The sequence below is a fragment of the Diospyros lotus genome, chromosome 14, assembly GCF_014633365.1.
Source record: "Diospyros lotus cultivar Yz01 chromosome 14, ASM1463336v1, whole genome shotgun sequence".
NCBI lineage: Eukaryota > Viridiplantae > Streptophyta > Magnoliopsida > Ericales > Ebenaceae > Diospyros > Diospyros lotus.
The window spans coordinates 35,462,388-35,480,691 of NC_068351.1; the positions used below are offsets into that span (position 1 = coordinate 35,462,388).

General features: G+C 36.7%; 2 protein-coding genes across 4 annotated transcripts in view; one reads left to right on the forward strand and one right to left on the reverse strand.

Annotated features, from left to right (window-relative positions):
- LOC127789670 (tRNase Z TRZ1) overlaps positions 1-11,950 on the forward strand; it is a 35,465-nt gene extending 23,515 nt beyond the window's left edge. Inside the window, exons 2-11 of one of the 3 annotated variants that reach the window (XR_008020629.1) lie at positions 4,130-4,297; positions 5,236-5,528; positions 6,819-6,981; positions 7,092-7,162; positions 7,276-7,371; positions 8,758-8,871; positions 10,310-10,378; positions 10,470-10,544; positions 10,889-11,137; positions 11,766-11,950. Coding sequence is in view for 1 of the 3 variants with exons in the window: in XM_052318617.1 (XP_052174577.1) it covers positions 4,258-4,297; positions 5,236-5,528; positions 6,819-6,981; positions 7,092-7,162; positions 7,276-7,371; positions 8,758-8,871; positions 10,310-10,378; positions 10,470-10,544; positions 10,889-10,963 (996 nt within the window). In the remaining 2 variants the exon portion in view is untranslated. Of the gene's footprint in view, positions 1-4,129; positions 4,298-5,235; positions 5,529-6,818; positions 6,982-7,091; positions 7,163-7,275; positions 7,372-8,757; positions 8,872-10,309; positions 10,379-10,469; positions 10,545-10,888; positions 11,357-11,765 lie in introns of those variants that run through there. The other 2 variants (XR_008020630.1, XM_052318617.1) reach the window with 2 other exon arrangements.
- Positions 11,951-17,123: 5,173 nt separating this feature from the next.
- On the reverse strand, positions 17,124-18,242 carry LOC127791028 (uncharacterized). The gene is made up of 2 exons (XM_052320758.1): positions 18,145-18,242; positions 17,124-17,709 (listed from the first exon to the last, which is right to left on the reverse strand). Exons 1-2 carry the CDS (start codon positions 18,240-18,242, stop codon positions 17,124-17,126), a joined length of 684 nt encoding a protein of 227 aa, XP_052176718.1.
- Positions 18,243-18,304: the final 62 nt, after the last annotated feature.

Below are 18,304 nucleotides of genomic sequence, written 5' to 3' on the forward strand. Positions count from 1 at the left end.
TAACCTTGTTCGAATGAATGCTTTAAAGGCAGAAGTGCAGGAACCCGAGGACAAGAACGCGGGAAGGAAGCAGCACTTAGGAGTCCGAGGAGGAAACTTTAAGCCAAAGAGTAGGTGTCCCAAGTGTCAGAAGTTCCATCCTGGAAGGGCATGCCAAAGCCGGACTCAAGGATGCTATTCTTGTGGATGGAGTGACCACTTAGCCCGTGATTGTCCCAAGGTACTTAAGTGTTTCAACTGTCAGAAGGTCGGACATCTTTCAAGAGACTGTCCACAGAGGAAGCAGGTTGAACAAACGGGTGTAAGCAGAGGAGGCGTTACAGTGGTATCACAGCTGAGAGCATTACTCTACCCAATGATGTAAAAGAAGCCAAAACAGGAAGACCAGATCACAGCTTACCCTCCCCTGTCCCAAGATCACAGCTCACCTCAAGAGCTCCTCTGTGATACCCCGACAAATAGCCACAAATACAAACACCGAGATGTATATGCAATAGGCAAGATTTGCTTAACGCAACAAACACATAAGATATAACCTCTCGGCCCCCTTACACAGGCACGAGATATCCTCCTTACTTGCCATGTATGAACCCCTCGGCCCCCTTACACAAGCTCAAGGTAGCCCCCTTACACAGGCCTACGTGGTCAGCCCCCTTACACAGGCCCCCATGGTAGTTCACACACAACAAGCCACCAACTAGCCACAGTCACCAAATGACAAGATGTATGACAAAGCAGAAGGAATATGATATGCAAGCCACCAGGCACGCACAAAAGCTGTCAGGGTCAAATCCGATACAACAAAGTAGAAAGGATATGCTCAAATTAAAGGGAACATAAGACGTGAGCAACAAACCACCCACAAGTGAAAACCAAGAGTGATCATGGGAAAGCAAGAAACATGTACAAGAACAACTCACAAATGAAACCAAGAATGATCTAGAGGAAGCATGCATCAGAACCACTCACCTTGATCGTTTCCCTTTGATAGTACGGTTTACAGCCTGGTTTCGAGCACTAGGGGCTGTTTCTGCAGAAATCATGGATTTCAGTGAACCAACCTTAAATATTTTTATACAGGGTTGTAGGTAATTAAAATAGGAGAACAACGGTGAAAATTTCAGGCTAAACGGAGGCCGGATGCGCCCTCACGGGCCCTCGGAAGGGTGGCCACGCGCTGCCCTTCTCTATTTTGCAACCCAAAATTAAAACGGCCATATCTTGCTCATTTTAACTCTGATTTGCTCTCCGTTTGAACCTACGGACTCCTCTTTTCATGCTCTACGATCCCACAGAAAGAAAATGGGCTTACCTTTTCGATTTCCTTTCTGTTTTCTCGATTTTCCAGCCAAGTCTCTCTTTCATTTCTTCTTTGCTTTTTCTTTGATTTTTTTTTCCTTTCTCCTTAGCTTCTCGTGGCCTTAATTTCTTCCCTTTATATAGCCTTTAAATGCCCAAATCCTCCAGATTTTACTTGGCCTCCAAGTTGTTCATTTTCTACCCAAGTAATAATTACACATTTGAAATTCTTCCAATCTTCTCAAGCAAGCTTCCACTTCCTCCAATCCTAGGTTTCCAAATACTCTTTCAAGATAAGCCTTATCATCTTCTTTCCTTGCAAGAAACCCCTAGCCAATCCTAGTCTTCCAGGTTTAGACTTTAGGATAAAGATCAATCATGACATCCTTTGATTTTGATTTTGATTTCATCTTCTCCTTCAAGCCTTTACTTCCTTTGAATATTTTTATCTTCCTATTCAAACTTCTCCTTTCTTCCAATCTTAAAACTCCAAATACTCCCTCATGTGGCTTTAGGATAAGCTCTATCATTCTCTTCTTTTGCAAGCCAATGTAAACCTTCCAAGTTTCATTTACTTTTGACTTTAAGGTGAAAGTAATTATTGTTATCACCAAAGCTTTAAGACTTTTAGGTTAACCTTCCAATCCCATTTCTCCAACTCAAAACTTCTTAAATAAGCATTTATCATTGCAAATATTCCTATTGTTGGAGACAAGTTATCCTTTCTTACCAATTACGATATTTGCATTTAGGTCCTTAAAACTATTTCCATTTACACTTAAATTCAAAACTTCCATTTAAAACACTCTATTGCATCATCCAACCTTTACATTAAATTTTGGGGTATTACATCCTCCCCCCCTTAAATAAATTTTGTCCCCGAAATTTCCTTCATAGCTCACTCAGAGTCTATTTTTCCCAAGCGAATTCCTCAAAACCCACTTCGAGGTCAATGATTTATTTGCCTTGGCGTGCCTCGATCAATGTGGTTTGCCCTAACTCTTGGCCTAAAGCACATATTTTTAACTTAGAAATCAAAATGTTTCGTTCAAAAATCGATAACAAGGTTTTCGACCCTTTCCCAATTGTCAACTCATGAGCACACATTCGAGTCTTTTAGATAGCTTGCCAGGTCTGTTCATCAGATGAGAGAAAGCTACTTGGAAGAGCTAGTCGAAATTTTGGATACAAAGGAACAAGTGCTAAGGAACAAGATAATACCACTAGTGAAAGTTCTGTGGAGACATCACAACATTGAGGAAGTTACTTGGGAAAGGGAAGAAGAGATTCAGCAAAACTATCCAAACCTCTTTGACTTTATGGAGACTTAAAGAAATTTCGGGGACAAAATTTATTTTAAGGAGGGGAGGATGTAATACCCCAAAAATTTAATGTAGAGGTTGGATATAATGTAAAGGATGGATGATGTAATAAAGTGTGATTTAATGGAAGTTTTGGATTTACATGCAAATAGAAATGGTTTTAAGGACTTAAATGCAAAATAAAGGATAACTTCTCCAAATAATTGTCATGATAAAGGCTTGTTTGAGAAGCCTTGAGTTGGTAAAATTGTATTGGATGATTTATTGTCATGATAAAGGCTTGTTTGAGAAGGCTTGAGTTGGTGAAATTGTATTGGAAGATTTAACTCAAAAGTCTTAAAGTTTGAGATAACCATAATTACTCATACCCTAAATTCAAAGTAAGAAGATTTGGAAGAATTCTATTGGTTCTCTAAAAGATGAAGATAAGAAGGGTTGTTTAGAAAGTCACGAAAGGGGCAAATGGAGGAATGAGATTGGAAGAGTAAAAGTTTTCAAAAGAAGATAGAATCAAATGCTAAAGTTTTCAAAGATAGCCATTATGGCTAGGGAAGAAAATAGCCAACCTAAAAGGATAAGTGCACTCTTGAACTTTGAGATAAAAGGGCTATAAAAGGGTTGGAGAGGAGGACCACGTAGAGGAAAAGTAGAAGAGAAAAGCAAGGGAGAAAAGAATTCAAAGAAAGGAAGCAAAAGAAGCCAAAACAGGAAGACCAGATTGAGGAAACACCAAAAACGGAGAAGAAACCAAAGAGCTAAGCCACTTTTCTTTCCATAGGATCGTAGTACACTGAAAATGGAGTCCGTAGGTTCAAACGGAAGTCGAATCGGAGTTAAAATGAAGGAGTTATGGCCGTTTTAAACATCAAAAACATAATTCGTAAGAACCAGGGGCTCGACGCATGTGACACACGCGCCTGCCGCAGCTACACGTGGCCGCTCGTGGCCACCCTTCTGGTGGCGCGTGAGGGCGCGTGGCTAGGCCTTTTGCATTGAAATTTTTATGGTATTCTCCTTAAATGATTTCCTACAATCCTATGTAAAAATATTTTAGTTTGGTGACCCGTATTGTATGAAACTGCAGCTTAAAAGTGCTAAATTTCGTAAAATCAGTGGACCAACAAGAAATATAGCAAGTGTGAGTGGTTCTCTACATCTTTTGCGCTTCATATTGATCATCATTTGATTCATTTGTGTTATATGTGGACATAATCACTTACTTTCTTTGTTTGGCATGAAATTTCACTTATTTCATCACTTCATGGCATGTGGTTGTTGTGGCAAGTTAGTGGCCGCCATGAGTGACTCGCGGAGTCACATATGCGTGTTTGAGGTGAGCATGGCGTGCGCGGGAGTGATTGCAACACCTTGGCATGGCTTCCACAAATGGGGTTTTATTTTTGCATACTTGCATTTTCATACATGAGCTATCCATTTCTTAAGAACATCTCACTTGGATTCTTGTAATCTGATTTGGGTTGATGCCCCTGGAACGTTCCGCGTTCCAGGTATATTTGGTGTGCCAGGGACTAAGGAAGCAAGCGAGGCACAAGGGAAAGAATCAGTGGACGTTTAAACATTATCTTATCATTTTATGTAATTCTATTCGGAAGTGTGTGACTTGATCGGTTTTCTTATGGGATCTAGTGTAACGCCTCCTCAACTCAAATATTTAGGTGAGAACAATCCTCTCATACTCTCACAAACCCTCTCAGATTTATTTGCCAATCGCACAACAGAAAATTATATGAAACAGAAACAAGAAAAACGGAATTGGAAAAACAGGACAGAAATGCAAACCAACAAGAAGAACGAGCAGATTATCTCGGTTCGGATTGCAGTGATTGCAACCCTACATCCAACCTTCAAACACCCACCAAGAGCAGCCTTCTTTATTACCAAGAATGATCAGTACAGTAGCTTAAGTAATTTTCTCCTATTCCCGAGTACATCCAACACTCATTCTCCAAGAGTACAAAGTTGTCTTGCTTACTAGCCTTTCTGTCTAAATGAATGTCCGTTCGATAAATAGAATGAGAAAATCTGACTCTCTCGGCTACCCCCTTGCCAGATTATAATAGTGGGCAGATATCCTAATGAAGACTATTAGATATTTACAGTTTAACCCCCCAACTATTACTAATTACAGATTGAGATATAAACTTCTATTTAATTCTTTATTGGCCCTCAAAATACACTGCTTTCACTGATCTTCTTATCCTATACTCTAGACAACTTTTAACAGCACGACTGATTTCTCATGATTACTAACAAATTATTTGGAGTGGTGTGGCCATGCTGCATCCTTTAGATTTTTATTTTTGGATCTTTAAATATGTGAAAAATAGTATTTGATGTATAAGTCCTTTCAGACATTGCTTTCCAATATTTTGCAACCGATGCCTTTATATCAGTTTATATATCACCGCTTGAAATAGAGTTCATTTATCCTCTTAATGTAAGGATGGCCTGCATCAGTTTTTGGAGTTCCCAAACACGTTGTACTGTTTCTGTTTTCTTTTGTTTTAAGAAGATTAACATGTACGCAACATGTTTCTTGTCTTTTACTCTATGAAGCAAGCTAAAAAAGGTTTCCTGTTTCTCCCATTGCCAGGCATTCTCCAATTTATTGAAATGGAAACAAAGACAGCAAGTTCTGAGTCAGAAGAGAAATACTGTTGCTTTGACTCACTATCAGATTCAATTTTGAACAAGAAGACTGAGAAGAAGAAGAAGAAGAAGGGTGTAGACATAGCTGGATACCCAATCGAAGGTCTGTCAATAGCTGGTCATGAGACTTGCATAATACTTCCAACTCTCAACTTGGCTTTCGACATTGGCCGGTGCCCACAACGAGCCATTTCCCAACAATTTCTCTTCATATCCCACGGCCACATGGATCACATTGTAAGTAGTTCCTTCACCATTCATAGTATGAGTTTTGTGTGCACAAACATATCAAGGTCTGTTGTTATCATTTGTATATGCTAATTCATGTTTTGCAGATCACTTATGATTATACATTATATTAGTATATAAGTTTTTTGGTTCAATTTCTTGTTTGCTATTTGTAACCACTTATATCATATATATATATATATATTTTGTTTTGTTTCGTGTAGTAAGGCTCTCTCCACCCTTGGATTCCTATTTAAGTTAGTTCCAAACTCATGCAGAGGAGGAGAGTTGTTTTAGTTAATGCTGCCAACATAAACTCATTGGATTAAATGAGTTATAAGGGCCTTACAAATACAGAAAATGGGCTATAGATAAAAATGATTGGCGAGTTGGAATTCATGTAGCAGATTCCACATGGTGGAATTAGAACTTTCTGATGAACGATATATGATTTAGGGTTACTTCTGATATTTGAATTGTAATCAATTATGGTTGATCTATTGCATTTTGAAGTTGTGCTCTTCTTTGCTATAGATGATTGTGTAGCTAATTTGACCTAGGGATTAAGGCTTGATATTATGTTGTTGTTGTTGTTGTTGTTGTTTACTCTTCTTCTGCTATATAATCCATGTATATGGATGTATTATATTATGTTGATTTCTGCCTCTGAATGTTGTTGTTGTTTGCTCTTCTTCTGCTATATAATCCACGTATATTGTGTATATGGATGTATTATATTATGTTGATTTCTGCCTCCGCATGTTCTTACTTTGTTCATACTTTTGTACTTAAAGAGGTGTGTATCAACAGTTCTATACTTGCTTTACTTATGTGTAGGTTTTGCAATCTTGTTATTCTTGTCATTCAAATATTCTCTAGTTGGATTGGTTGATATGAAAAAAGAAAAGTTTCACTATTTTTCTTCTTTTTTATTTACTTGAAATTGTACGATCTCAAAGCTATTGATTGTCTGATGAACCGTCTCTGCCACATTAATTTTCTTTTATCTTGCATGATTTATGCAGCCACTTGGTCATGAGAAAATCAATTAGTGATATATATTTTCTAATTGGGTGTAGACTGGGTGTGTATTGGTAATCAGTAAAATGAGAACCTAGAAGTATTGATTGCAAATTTTGTACTGGTTTTTAATCAATATGAGTTTTAGTAGACTATTGTGCTTCAAAAAAATTGCCATATTATAGTCAAATCTGTCTAGCATATGCAAGAGCCTTAGCTGACAGGATTTGTTTGATGTTGTGGTACTACTACTTATGGCATTAAATTTTTATTTCTCAGGGAGGACTTCCTATGTATGTGGCAACTCGTGGCTTGTACAGGATGGCTCCTCCAACTATTATTGTACCATCAGCTATAAAAGAGAACGTGGAAAAATTGTTTGAGGTTCACAGGGCAATGGACCAATCAGAGCTGAAACATAATCTAGTTGGCTTGAATGTGGGTAATGCCTAATCATTCTATTTGTTTTAACATTTGATCAATTTACTTTTTCTGTGCCCTGCTATTGGATGCAATTGATTGTCTTACCTTTATACAATGTTATTTGTGCAGGAGACGAATTTTATTTGAGAAAGGATCTTAAAGTAAGAGCCTTTAAGACTTATCATGTCATACCTAGCCAGGTGACTATAACATTATTTTGTTCTTTCCTTTTGTTATCCAGACTTCCAACTCAAAATAGTATTTTCTATTAGACCTGGAGTTGAACTAACCATTGTTGCATGTGACCTGGCAGGGTTATATAATTTACTCTGTAAGACAAAAACTTAAGCAAGAGTATATTGGTCTCTCAGGCAGTGAAATTAAGAACTTAAAGTCATCAGGCATGGAGGTCCGTTTTTACTGATATTTGTAGGCATATCAAAATAATGATTTTTGATGTTGTAGTATGTTCTTGTCAATTATCACATAATTTAACTCTGTGCACCCCTATCTCGTTATTTATTTGAGGGCAACTTCTTTTTTTCCCTTTTATGTTGTCCTTTCAATGCTTATAATGATTATGAGAAATACTGAAGCAGCAAGATGCGTGTAAGTAATTGCCAAGGAGGAGGTTTCATCACTGCTTATTTGCTGTTTCTTTTGTCACACCCTTAGAGATGAGCTAGGGTATGAAAGGAATTGGGAATATTAAGAGAAGAACTTGGGGGAGAGATCAGTTGGGAGGGAGAAAACAACAAGAAGATAAGGGAGGAGACGATCACCGAGAGAGAGAGAGGGAGAAATATTAGGGAGAAACAAAATATTCAATTCATTCTCATCATGCCTTCTTCCTATAGTTGAGACAATATATATATAGCCTCACTTTAGCTACCGGACAAAGCTCTCTAACCACCTAATCTACAAGACAAAAAAGAAAAAGATAAAAGGGAAAAATATCCTAACAATCTCTAGCTATAAGGCAAACAACCCTAATAGAAATAGAAATTAAAAACAGAAACCAAAATTACCGAAAACCAAAAATACCCCTGGAATGTGACATCCTTTTTCTTCGTACTCTTAGTTTCTTGGGGTTATGCTAGTCTATACCCTTTTTCCATGCCATAATGGTGTATCATTAAATTTTCAAATCCCCTTTCCAGTCCATGGAAGAGTGAAGAGAAGTAAAGGAAAATGAGTAGAACTTCCTAAGAAATTCACTTGCTGATATTTTCCTTCCATTTACTGAAATTGTATAAAGTTTTTAAGGTATGTATCGTGGTCAAAGAAAAGGTTCAATTTGTCTTCTTCAGATTAATTCAGGTCTACTACCGTGACTTGTAAAATATTGTCTTACTGTTAAAACTGAATATGATGGAAGTCAATTTTCCATTCCTTTTGTTTTTTATCAGCAGGGACTCATATAATTTCATGAGCAGTAAGAAGTGAATCTTTTACAACCTCTAAATGATGAAGCCACACAGAACTGTACTAAAACAGCTTTGGAAAAATTTAAGCATACCGATCAATTTGAAGACTCTTTTTCCCAAAAAGGAATGAAGGATATGCATTTTAAACCAAATTTAAGCAATTCTTTTTTAATAGGTGGATGACAAGATGAATCTTTGTGATAGAAAGAGACTCATTAAGATCTATCCAGCAATTTGTTTAGATTTGGTCAAAATTTACTCTGGTTTCATTGTTAATGGATTTCTATGCCTCTTTGTTTGGGGGGGGGGGGGGGGGGTTGGTTTGGAGCAGCTCATGCAATATAATATTGGGGTTTGCACATTGGCAGATTACATACACAATTACGATGCCTGAAATTGCTTTTACGGGAGACACAATGTCAGACTTTATCATTGATGATGCTAATATTGATGTCTTGAGAGCAAAGATTCTCATTATGGAGGTACACTCATCTGCTGTTATTAATCATTTTATCTCATTAAGCTTAGTTGTGACATACTGTTGTTCTTATTGTGATAAAACTGCCCCCCACACCCCCTAGCAACCAACGCTCCCTTTATTATCTATTTGTTTGGAAGAGGTTTGTTCAAGTTTTATCATTTGTTTGCATCAGCAGATTTAGTGTGGCTGTTCTTTCAATTATCATTTGTTTGCATCGGCAGATTTAGTGTGGCTATTCTTTCAATTAAAGTTTATCTGCACTGATAATTTGTGATGGGGCGTAGACTAGCCTGATAATTTGTGATTACTATGTCCAGTTTTGCCACTGTTCTTTCATGTGTTTTGTGGTCTTGTGGTCATAAGAAAACAAGTGACTTTGGTTATATAATGTAATAATATATTACATTACATAATAGTTGAAAACATGTTTTATATATCCATTTGGGACATATTTCTTTTTAGGTAAGAAAATAGTTTTTTTGCAAAAAAAAACAAAAAACAAAAAATAGTTTTCATATTTAACAATTGAATGTTTTTTTCTAAATTTTCTGTGGAAATGGAAAGCTGGAGATGAAGTAGAAAATTGGAGGTGGAAAATGAGAAAATGTTTTCTGTAACTAAACAGCCTCTAATTGCTGGGTTTTCCAGACAGTAATTTAGAGTAGTATGGAGAATATGACAGGGAAGACAAGGAAATAGCATAAGACAACAGGTTTATCGGCAACTTCTTTCATAAATCTTTAAATTACTCTATCATTTGGCACAGTGGATTCAGGAAGCGACGCGAAGTAAGGTGGAAACTTTTGCATAAAGTGGTAATAGGCATATCAGCAAAAGAACCACTGATCGCTTTTTATCAATTTATACCACTTTTGGTACTGTAGTCTGTCTGCATTTGTGGTCTTTGGAAACGTCCTTTGGGTACAAAAGGAAGCATATGAAACATAATAAATTCATTAGACATGGGGGGGAAGAAAAAAAGGATGTGAGGTCGGCTACATAAATTCTAGCCTTCTAATCCCACTATATCCTCAAATTCTAGCCTTCTAATCCCACTTTATCCTCAATTGTACAGCTAAACTTAATAGTTGAGTAGCAATGTCAAATGTGTTGGAAAATACTCAAACATGAAAATGTCTTTGTATTTTTCTCCAAGTGACAGCTTCGTGTTGAACTTTGTGCTTAAAGCACGGGGCTTAACAGCCTCAATTTATTCATTTATTTTGAGGCGCACTTTGTTCAAATTGCTTTCTGTTCTGAACTAAGATGCCAAGTAAAAATATGATTCAGACTTGCAGAGAAGTTGGAATATGCGAATACAGATTCCAAAAGTGCAGCATTATATGATCTAGTATATATTTTAATCCACCGACCAAAGGAATATTCCAAAGGAAATGTTGGTTGATACATTTTCCTTGTTGATGACCTGTTATATGCAGAGCACCTATGTGAATAACATAGAGACAGTGGAGAATGCAAGAGATTATGGGCATACTCATCTGTCTGAGGTTTTAACCAACACTTCTTTTCATTGTGAACCTTGCACATCCTATCTAGTCTTTTGATGTACCTTTTTACCCTTTTGCGTAACTATGCCAGATAGTCAGTTATGCGGACAAATTCCAGAATACCGCAATTCTTTTGATCCACTTCTCAGCAAGATATCAAGCAGATGTAAGCATCCATTTCCCCCCAGTACCTATATTTTCCGTATTTTGTGCCTTTATTTATTAGGTTGAGTTTCTAAACAAGAATATGATTTGATGTTTGTGCGAACCTTTGCCGGCGATGAATTATCATTGCATGTAAAGAAAGGATATGTGGTTCTTTGTTTGCCACAATTTAATCATATAAAAAATACTAGTGTGGCATATCCCTTGGGCCCATCCCGATTAACCATATCTGATCAAGAGGTCTGTTATTCTTGTCGTTAGTGTGATTTGTTGGATAATAGTCACATAAATGCTTATCTAAACTAAAAAATTTTTGTCATAATTTTGTTCAATATCTTCTGTCAGGAAATCCAAAATGCTATGTCCACATTGCCTCCATCTCTCACAGGCCGAGTTTTCACGCTAACAGAAGGATTCTGAGGAAAAATGGGATGGATTCAAAAGTTGGATTGGGTTTTTGTCAACCTCAAGTTTTTGTTGATCCCATGAATCCAATTTCCTCATCCTGACAGAACCAGCACTGCAGAAATAGATTCCTTCCCGGATTCACCACTTAAGTTCAACCTTCATTGTACTGATGGCTTTTCTAGACAGGTGATTGTTTAAGATGCTTGGGGGAAGCTTTTGTGTATGTTCTCAGCGGTGTAATTATGGCTCTACTTAGCACGAACTTGTTTTGTTCTCAAATGGCATAACTAGAAGACAGTTTTCGTAGTAATAAAAAGCCTTGGGTGACTGTAGTTCACTTGTTTTCATTGCAAGAGATAGGCTTGCCAACTTTTCTTATCAGATATCCTTCTGATGCCTCTTAACATAATTTAACACTTGAATCCCAGTTTTTACAAACTGTGAATGTTCATATAGCAAGTGATATGCGGTATTTGCAAATTATGATAGAAACAACAAAGTTTGTGCTCTTGCTGCTTGGATGCTGGGAATTTCTATGCATAATAGTTATGTTTATAATTGATTTTCCATGAAGTTCAAGCTTTTGCTTTGGCTGTAAATCTTCTAGCCCAAAATCTTCAAATTCCTTCGCAGATTGACACATCCTAATCCATCCATGATTGATGCTCTTGCTTTACATTATGATAAAGAAGAGTGATACATTTAATTTTTCTTTCTTTTTCCCTTTTTGGAAGCAGTTTCATGCAGCACAGGCATGATAATGTAAAATGTTTTCCTGTGTTAACTAATTAGACCTTTGTTCTTGTTGTTGCAGGGACACTTGTTCAATACAGCTGCCTTGGTCTGATATGTTATTACAAGCTAATACTTTGTTGCCTTGTATTTAGTTCGCAGTGCATGGCAATCACTAGTTTTTTTTTTCTTTTTTAAATTTCATTTAAAATGGAGTTTATTTTCATTTATTGTCATGTATTCACAATATAAAGCGCACTCATATATTCTCGAATGACAAGATATAATTAGGTTATGATCTCAGGTATACAATATCACTACCATATCTAAGGGTGAGCATTTGATCAATTCGATAAAAATTACTCAAACTAAATAGATTCAATCTGTGTCAAAAATTGAACTGAATCGATGAAATAAATACTCTAATCAAACAAACCAAAAAATTGAAAAATCTAACCAACTGAATTGCTTAAATCGGATAGATGGTTTTTTTTTTTGTCAAAATTCAAATTGAACTGACAAAATAGATGTCAAATTAAAAAAAAATATATTTTAATTGAAAATAAAATAAAAAATCCAAAAAAATAAAAAATAAAAAAATATCATTTTTTATATTTCCATCAATTTGATTATTTTCGATACGGATATTAAATTGAATTGATATTATCAAATTTGAAAACAGAATTGAATCAATCTATAATTTAAATTAATAATTTTAATCTATTTAATTTAATTAAAATATTACTCACCTCCAAAAATATGTTCCTAGCACCCAGCAAAAGATGGCACAGCCACATGTGGCATTTACTCAATCTCTTGCTCCAAGGCTTCCTAGAAGTTCGTTCTCACTCCACGTGGTAACATTAATGAGTAACTACCAAAGCAAAATCAAGAGCATTTCTACGTCCAAGTGCTTGTACAAAGATTTATTATGAGAGATCATCAAGTTTAAACTGTCAGTTTAAAGGAGAGAGAATTGGTAATACTACATTGAATGAGTCTTATTAGGGACTTTTTGAAAATATGAAATTGTTAGTATGTTGATCTCTATCAAATTCAAATATAATACTTTACACTTGATCGGCAATTTTTTTTTCTCATTTTTCACGAAAATGGGTCAACGAAAAAAAAAAAGGTTCAATATTCTATATATATATATATATATATATATGAAAGAGAAATTTACGCGCTTAGTGACTGTTATAAGAGAGGAACCTCCCCATCTAATTATCTGGTTGAAATGGGTGTCGTCGACAAAAGACTTATCTATAGAGCTTGAGGTGCTCTCCAATATATATATAAAAAAAATGATTTGGTGTTTTTTCAAATATATAACCAAAAAAATTGGAGTTCTAGATGTTATTGAATATACAAAATAAATAGAATATTTGAATAAAAATATTATTCATTAAGAAACTCTTAAGTAGATACATAATTATCTAAATTAATTACATTCCACCTATCTAAACTTAAGTTGATCTGATCTGGCTAGAAGTTAGTCATTGTTTCACGTTATTCTCGCATCACTTCTTATAGGCCAGGCTCAGTTCAATGGAGTGGCACAATCGCCCGGAACTCAAATAGCGTGGGCGACCTCGTTAAAGAAAACCCATATACCACCGAAATCTGAAGCTCATAAAGCAAGCCCTCAATGAGCTCTCGATAAAGCCCCTAGCGAGCTCTCAACGATCGTATGACGAGCTCTCAACAAAACTCTCAACAAAACTCTCAATTCGCTAGACCGTCCAGGTCGTTAGCTTAAAACTGCCAGCTTGCATAAGTGGTAAAGCTGCTGAGAAGTTAGAGGTAGGGACCATTTACTTTATTTGCAATAGCCCATGCTCCTCGTAATAAGAATTCTACTCCCGATTTTGTGTAGATGATAAGGGCTATCTGTCCCCCACTATGTAACCATTATATTTCTATATGTTATCTAAATTATAAAGGTCCCTTAGTATAAATAAGAGTCAAAGATATCATGAGGGGTAGAGACAAAGAGAATAATCAGACACTGCCATTCTGAGAAAATAATCAGAGTGCGGTCATGGAGTAAGTATCGTTCTGATCGAACCACATAAAAAATCCTGGTGTTGCCTCACGTTTGAAATATTTATTTTTTTCTTCTTGACACTTTGGACTTACTCGTCGCGGCCCAAAACGAATTATGGTCGACTGAAATTGAACGTCGACAGTCATGATAAATTATGTTGCACATAAACTTTTTAGAGGAGCCATTTTCTCCTTTTTCTTTTTCGTTTTGAATTACTTATTTTTTTAAAAGAATGTTCGTTTCATCGTTTTCGTTTCGTATAAAAAATATTTATCATTTTCATTTTCATACATCATAAATAACAATAACGTGTTGTTCACGGCAATTTGAATTTGTACGAGTTCTCAAAGAGGGAACAAAAAAGCGCGAAAGATTTGAATTAAACATGATTCACAACCAAGAAAGGAATCCTCACTACCATGGACTGTTAAAGGATTCAGCAACACAAAACGACGCCGTTCTAACTCCCCAAAACAACACGCTAAAATGAATTTAATAAAAAAATTTCACGTCCGGGTCAACATCGACCGTCCGATCACATCAATGTCGGGGCTAATACTATAAATACCGACCGAAACGTTTCATTTGAGCCCCAAGGAAGGAGCTCCAGACGGGAGAAGAGGCGATTTCCGGCGACGATGCTATTCCGGTAAAGAAATCCATTCGACACGGAGATAAAACTATCAAGAGCGGCGTTGACCCAAAAGGACCCCACGCCTACAACTGGACAAAAGACGATCATCTATTATTCTTATAATCCCACACAGCAAAAATACTTACTCCACGAAATAATCATTCATACACCAGAAGAAGAATTCAACAACAAATACCCAGATTTTGTATTTCACTTTAGCAATTGTGTAAACTGGCTCCGCTCACATCACAATGAGCAAAGCAACAAGCCTTATGTACCACCCAATTTGGGTTTTAATTTGAATAAATAAATTTCGATTATGAATTGTTTTATAGATTAATAAGGGGATGATATCCCCCTAACACCCCTTAGGCAGGCTTCAAATCTCCCAGACCAAAATACAATTCGAAAACCAATTGATCAACAGGCTCCACGCTCTTGCACAGAAAGTACCAATTCACCACCCTTCCCTTGATGACCTCGTTTCCCCAAGTACTAGTAAAAAGTTGTGGTCCGAACAAAAAATAACCCCTTGGCAGGAGCATTGTTTTTAGTCCACAACTTCCCATTTAAGTTCTCACTGCCTTGGCCATTAAGGGTATCCTCAGCCTCTGCCCCACTCCAGAATCATTGTGCAGAAGATCAAATAGCTCTATCATTGGTTCCATTTCCCAGTCAAGTAGTTCTTGTGGGGCAAGGGACAAACTGACTCACCAATGTCGAAGAGAAGCAGTTACTCAGCTAACTTGTCCCAAGCTAAAATGAACAGACCCGGGAAAAAGCATGGTGACACTAGTCAGTAGTCATCCAAACGGAAGTGAATCATTGTACCCTTCCAGAGACCCAATTTGACTGCAGCCCCCATTAGCCTAGACCACAACCCCTCCTCTCTCTCTCTTTCTCTCAGAGTATGGGTATCTTTTCATCCTCTAGATGAATATGGACTCTTCTAGGAAGAGCAAGGATAAACTCTCTCTTTCAGATTACCCCATTCTGGTGCTCTTTAGATTTACAGGAAGATCTGCAACAAAGTTCTGGCATATGAATAGAGATTTAACATGAACAACTCTATGTTGAAGCCACTGAGAAGTTCTTATAAGGAGGGTTGCGGAGCAGTTGAAGCTCTCCCTTTAAGTACTGCTATATGGTTGAAGCTCTCAACTGATGCAGACAACAGAAGCATCTTTGAACCATAACCAACAACATTAATGCAGTAGGAACTGGGACACTAGCATGAATTTCTCTACCTTTTAGCCATTTCCTACTATCCCATGTGTTAGGCACCTAAGCGTGCTATTACAATCCTTGGACCACAAGTCTAACAATGCCGGTGCTGCCCTGCCTCTTCTTTTACCACAACCCCAATGTATTGCCACATCTAGCTGGAATTTGTTGTTCGACTTCACCATTCTATTAATATGAAGAATATTGAATTTCATTGATGATACCATCCAGCTAAAGCTAATTACTGGAACTTTTTAAACCATTCTATAAAAGCTGACCCATTCCAATGTATCTTACTTCAACCAGCATGCTAGATTAGTTGGTTATACTTCAAGAGAGAGAGAAAATTTGTAGATTTAAAAGGCACGTATGATAACTTTAGGAAGAGAAAGTTACCAGACAGACAAACAAGAAAAGTCGAGTGGGAGTGGGTGGTGGCCAGCAGAAATCAACAATTAAAGGGAAAAATAAGGAGAAAAAAGAAAAGAGAAGGAAAGGAAGAGTCGGTGGAAAGCGAATAGGGTACTTTTATGTTCCTTCCATACAGGATCTATCAGATACAAAAGCATGTTTGCAATTCTGTGAATAGTAGTCAGAATTCCTCTGTGGGTAGGGATTTTATGCTTCATTTGCTTGGAAAATTTAATTTCACTGCACCATGATTAAAATTCACATCCCAAAATTCAAAAACCATTCCAATAAGTAATAGAACTTGTTACAAAATCAGGCCTGGTCATATAGTAAACTTCTTGCTTATGAGAAAAATACAAGAGGAGTTCAAAATTGAGCATATAAGAGCCAGATAAATTTAGATGACAGCATCCACTGAAAGATTTCAGTTTCTTCCTGCGGAAGTGACTTATCAACTTGATAACAGATAAACTAGTTAATCATAAATCCGTAGGAGATATTCTTTAGCATCCTGCAAATCAAACACGTAGAATACAATCAACTAAATTTATTATGTCTGTAATAGATATATTGTTTGGAATCTTCTAAAACTGCTTCCTAAACCTCAAGAATCATTTCCGGCCAACACCTACAACCTTATCATTTGGCAAAGAGTATTGGGTCTCCAATGTCATCCATTTTCAAGCCTTCCATGTTAGCCTATAAAATTCATAAAACATTCTCTGGATGACATTCTGATAATATACATGTAACCATGTGTTTTCCAACTAAAAAAAGGCATGTCTTCCACCATCAAGGGAACATATATGAGCGTTAAAAATTTGGATATAAAATATAAAGGCCTTCCACCACAACTAATTTGCAGAACAGATGTTGCTTGATGGTACATAAGAATTAAATAGCAAACTCAACTATGGCATACAAAATTTGAGTAGACAAAATAGCAAACTCCTAACACTCAATTCTGCAGATGGTAGAGAGTTTAATGCAATTTTAACTTTCTCTCGCTCTAATTCACGTAAAAGGATATTTCAAATTTTCAATAACACCAATAGTTAGCACCCTACAGCATGCATCAAGGGGTCATTATGACGCAGCAATCCGATAAATCTGGATGCAGATTAAGCACCTTTACCGTCTGTTCTCAAACAATCAATCACATTTGCCACTGAACAACTGAGTCTCACTTCAAAGGATAAAGAATTAACTAGTTCTTCCATAGACCTCAGCTTTTCATGGAACTCAGGATGCAACACGAGTGAGGAGAAATGCTCATCCAATACCAAGCCAAGAAATTTCAAGACGTCTTCTAGGGTAGGAACCCACTTACAAGCCTCCAAACCCAACATCTCTGCCGCTTTAGGACAAGGCCCTGCTTGAGGAAATCTGTCGTATTTCTTCAACCACTTGCCCAGGTACTGAATCAAGCTCAACATCTCTAAACCATTCAACTTACTAATACAAGCTGATAAAATTACCTCATCAAGGTTTGAAGATGCAATAAGATAATGCAAGCACAATTCAGAAACAGAAAAACCATCATGTGCCATCATGAGTAATATAGAAGCCTCTTTAGCCATTTTCAATGTCTTCACACTGAGTTTCTTATCCATTGTCTTCTCGTAGGTTGATATGGCTTGATTCTCCCATTCGTTCTTCACAGTCAACATACTACCATAGGCAACTTTAGGTGGCGAAGAAAAGTACCTAAAAATTGAAAGTACGGTAAATGTTTGAAGATTAGGGAGTTTCTTAACACATAAACAGACCAAATCAGACATCATTTTTTCTATCAAGTTATAAACTAAACTTGAAGAAGCTAAACTCTCTACAAGGCCCCGTGGACAATCAGAGAGTCTTCAACAACTCCCAGAGCTCCAAAACAGGACAAGCCTTCAAGACCAAACCTTTAACTTCACCTTGAATCCTAAATATTTTAAACTAGATACTAAATTAAATTTATTAGATATTAATTTAGACCAAATTTTTTAATTTTTTATTAAATTGGGTCGAAATTTAAATACTATACTTTAAAATTTAAACCTTGAATCCTAAAATTTAAATATTTATAAAAGGATAAGATTTTGAGAGGGTGTCTTTAGTAAATTTACAACAATGCGTCGAAAATTGGAGTGAACGTACAGGACACGTGTGCCCCTGGTAACTGCTGCCAACTCACCTCTCCTACCCGGAGCCGTTAGGGGGAGCGTGCTGTTCCCACGGCCCCACACGTGTATCATAACCACTTGTTCATCATGGATTCTGACACCATCAACGGTTCAAATTAACCCTCTTCATCCCT

Coding starts and splice junctions, on each gene's coding strand:
- LOC127791028 (XM_052320758.1), bottom strand. CDS start 18,242: ATGATACACGTGTGGGGCCGTGGGAACAGCACGCTCCCCCTAACGGCT. Junction 17,710..18,144: donor ACCAGGGGCACACGTGTCCT/GTACGTTCACTC, acceptor TTCAATTTTTAG/GTACTTTTCTTCGCCACCTA.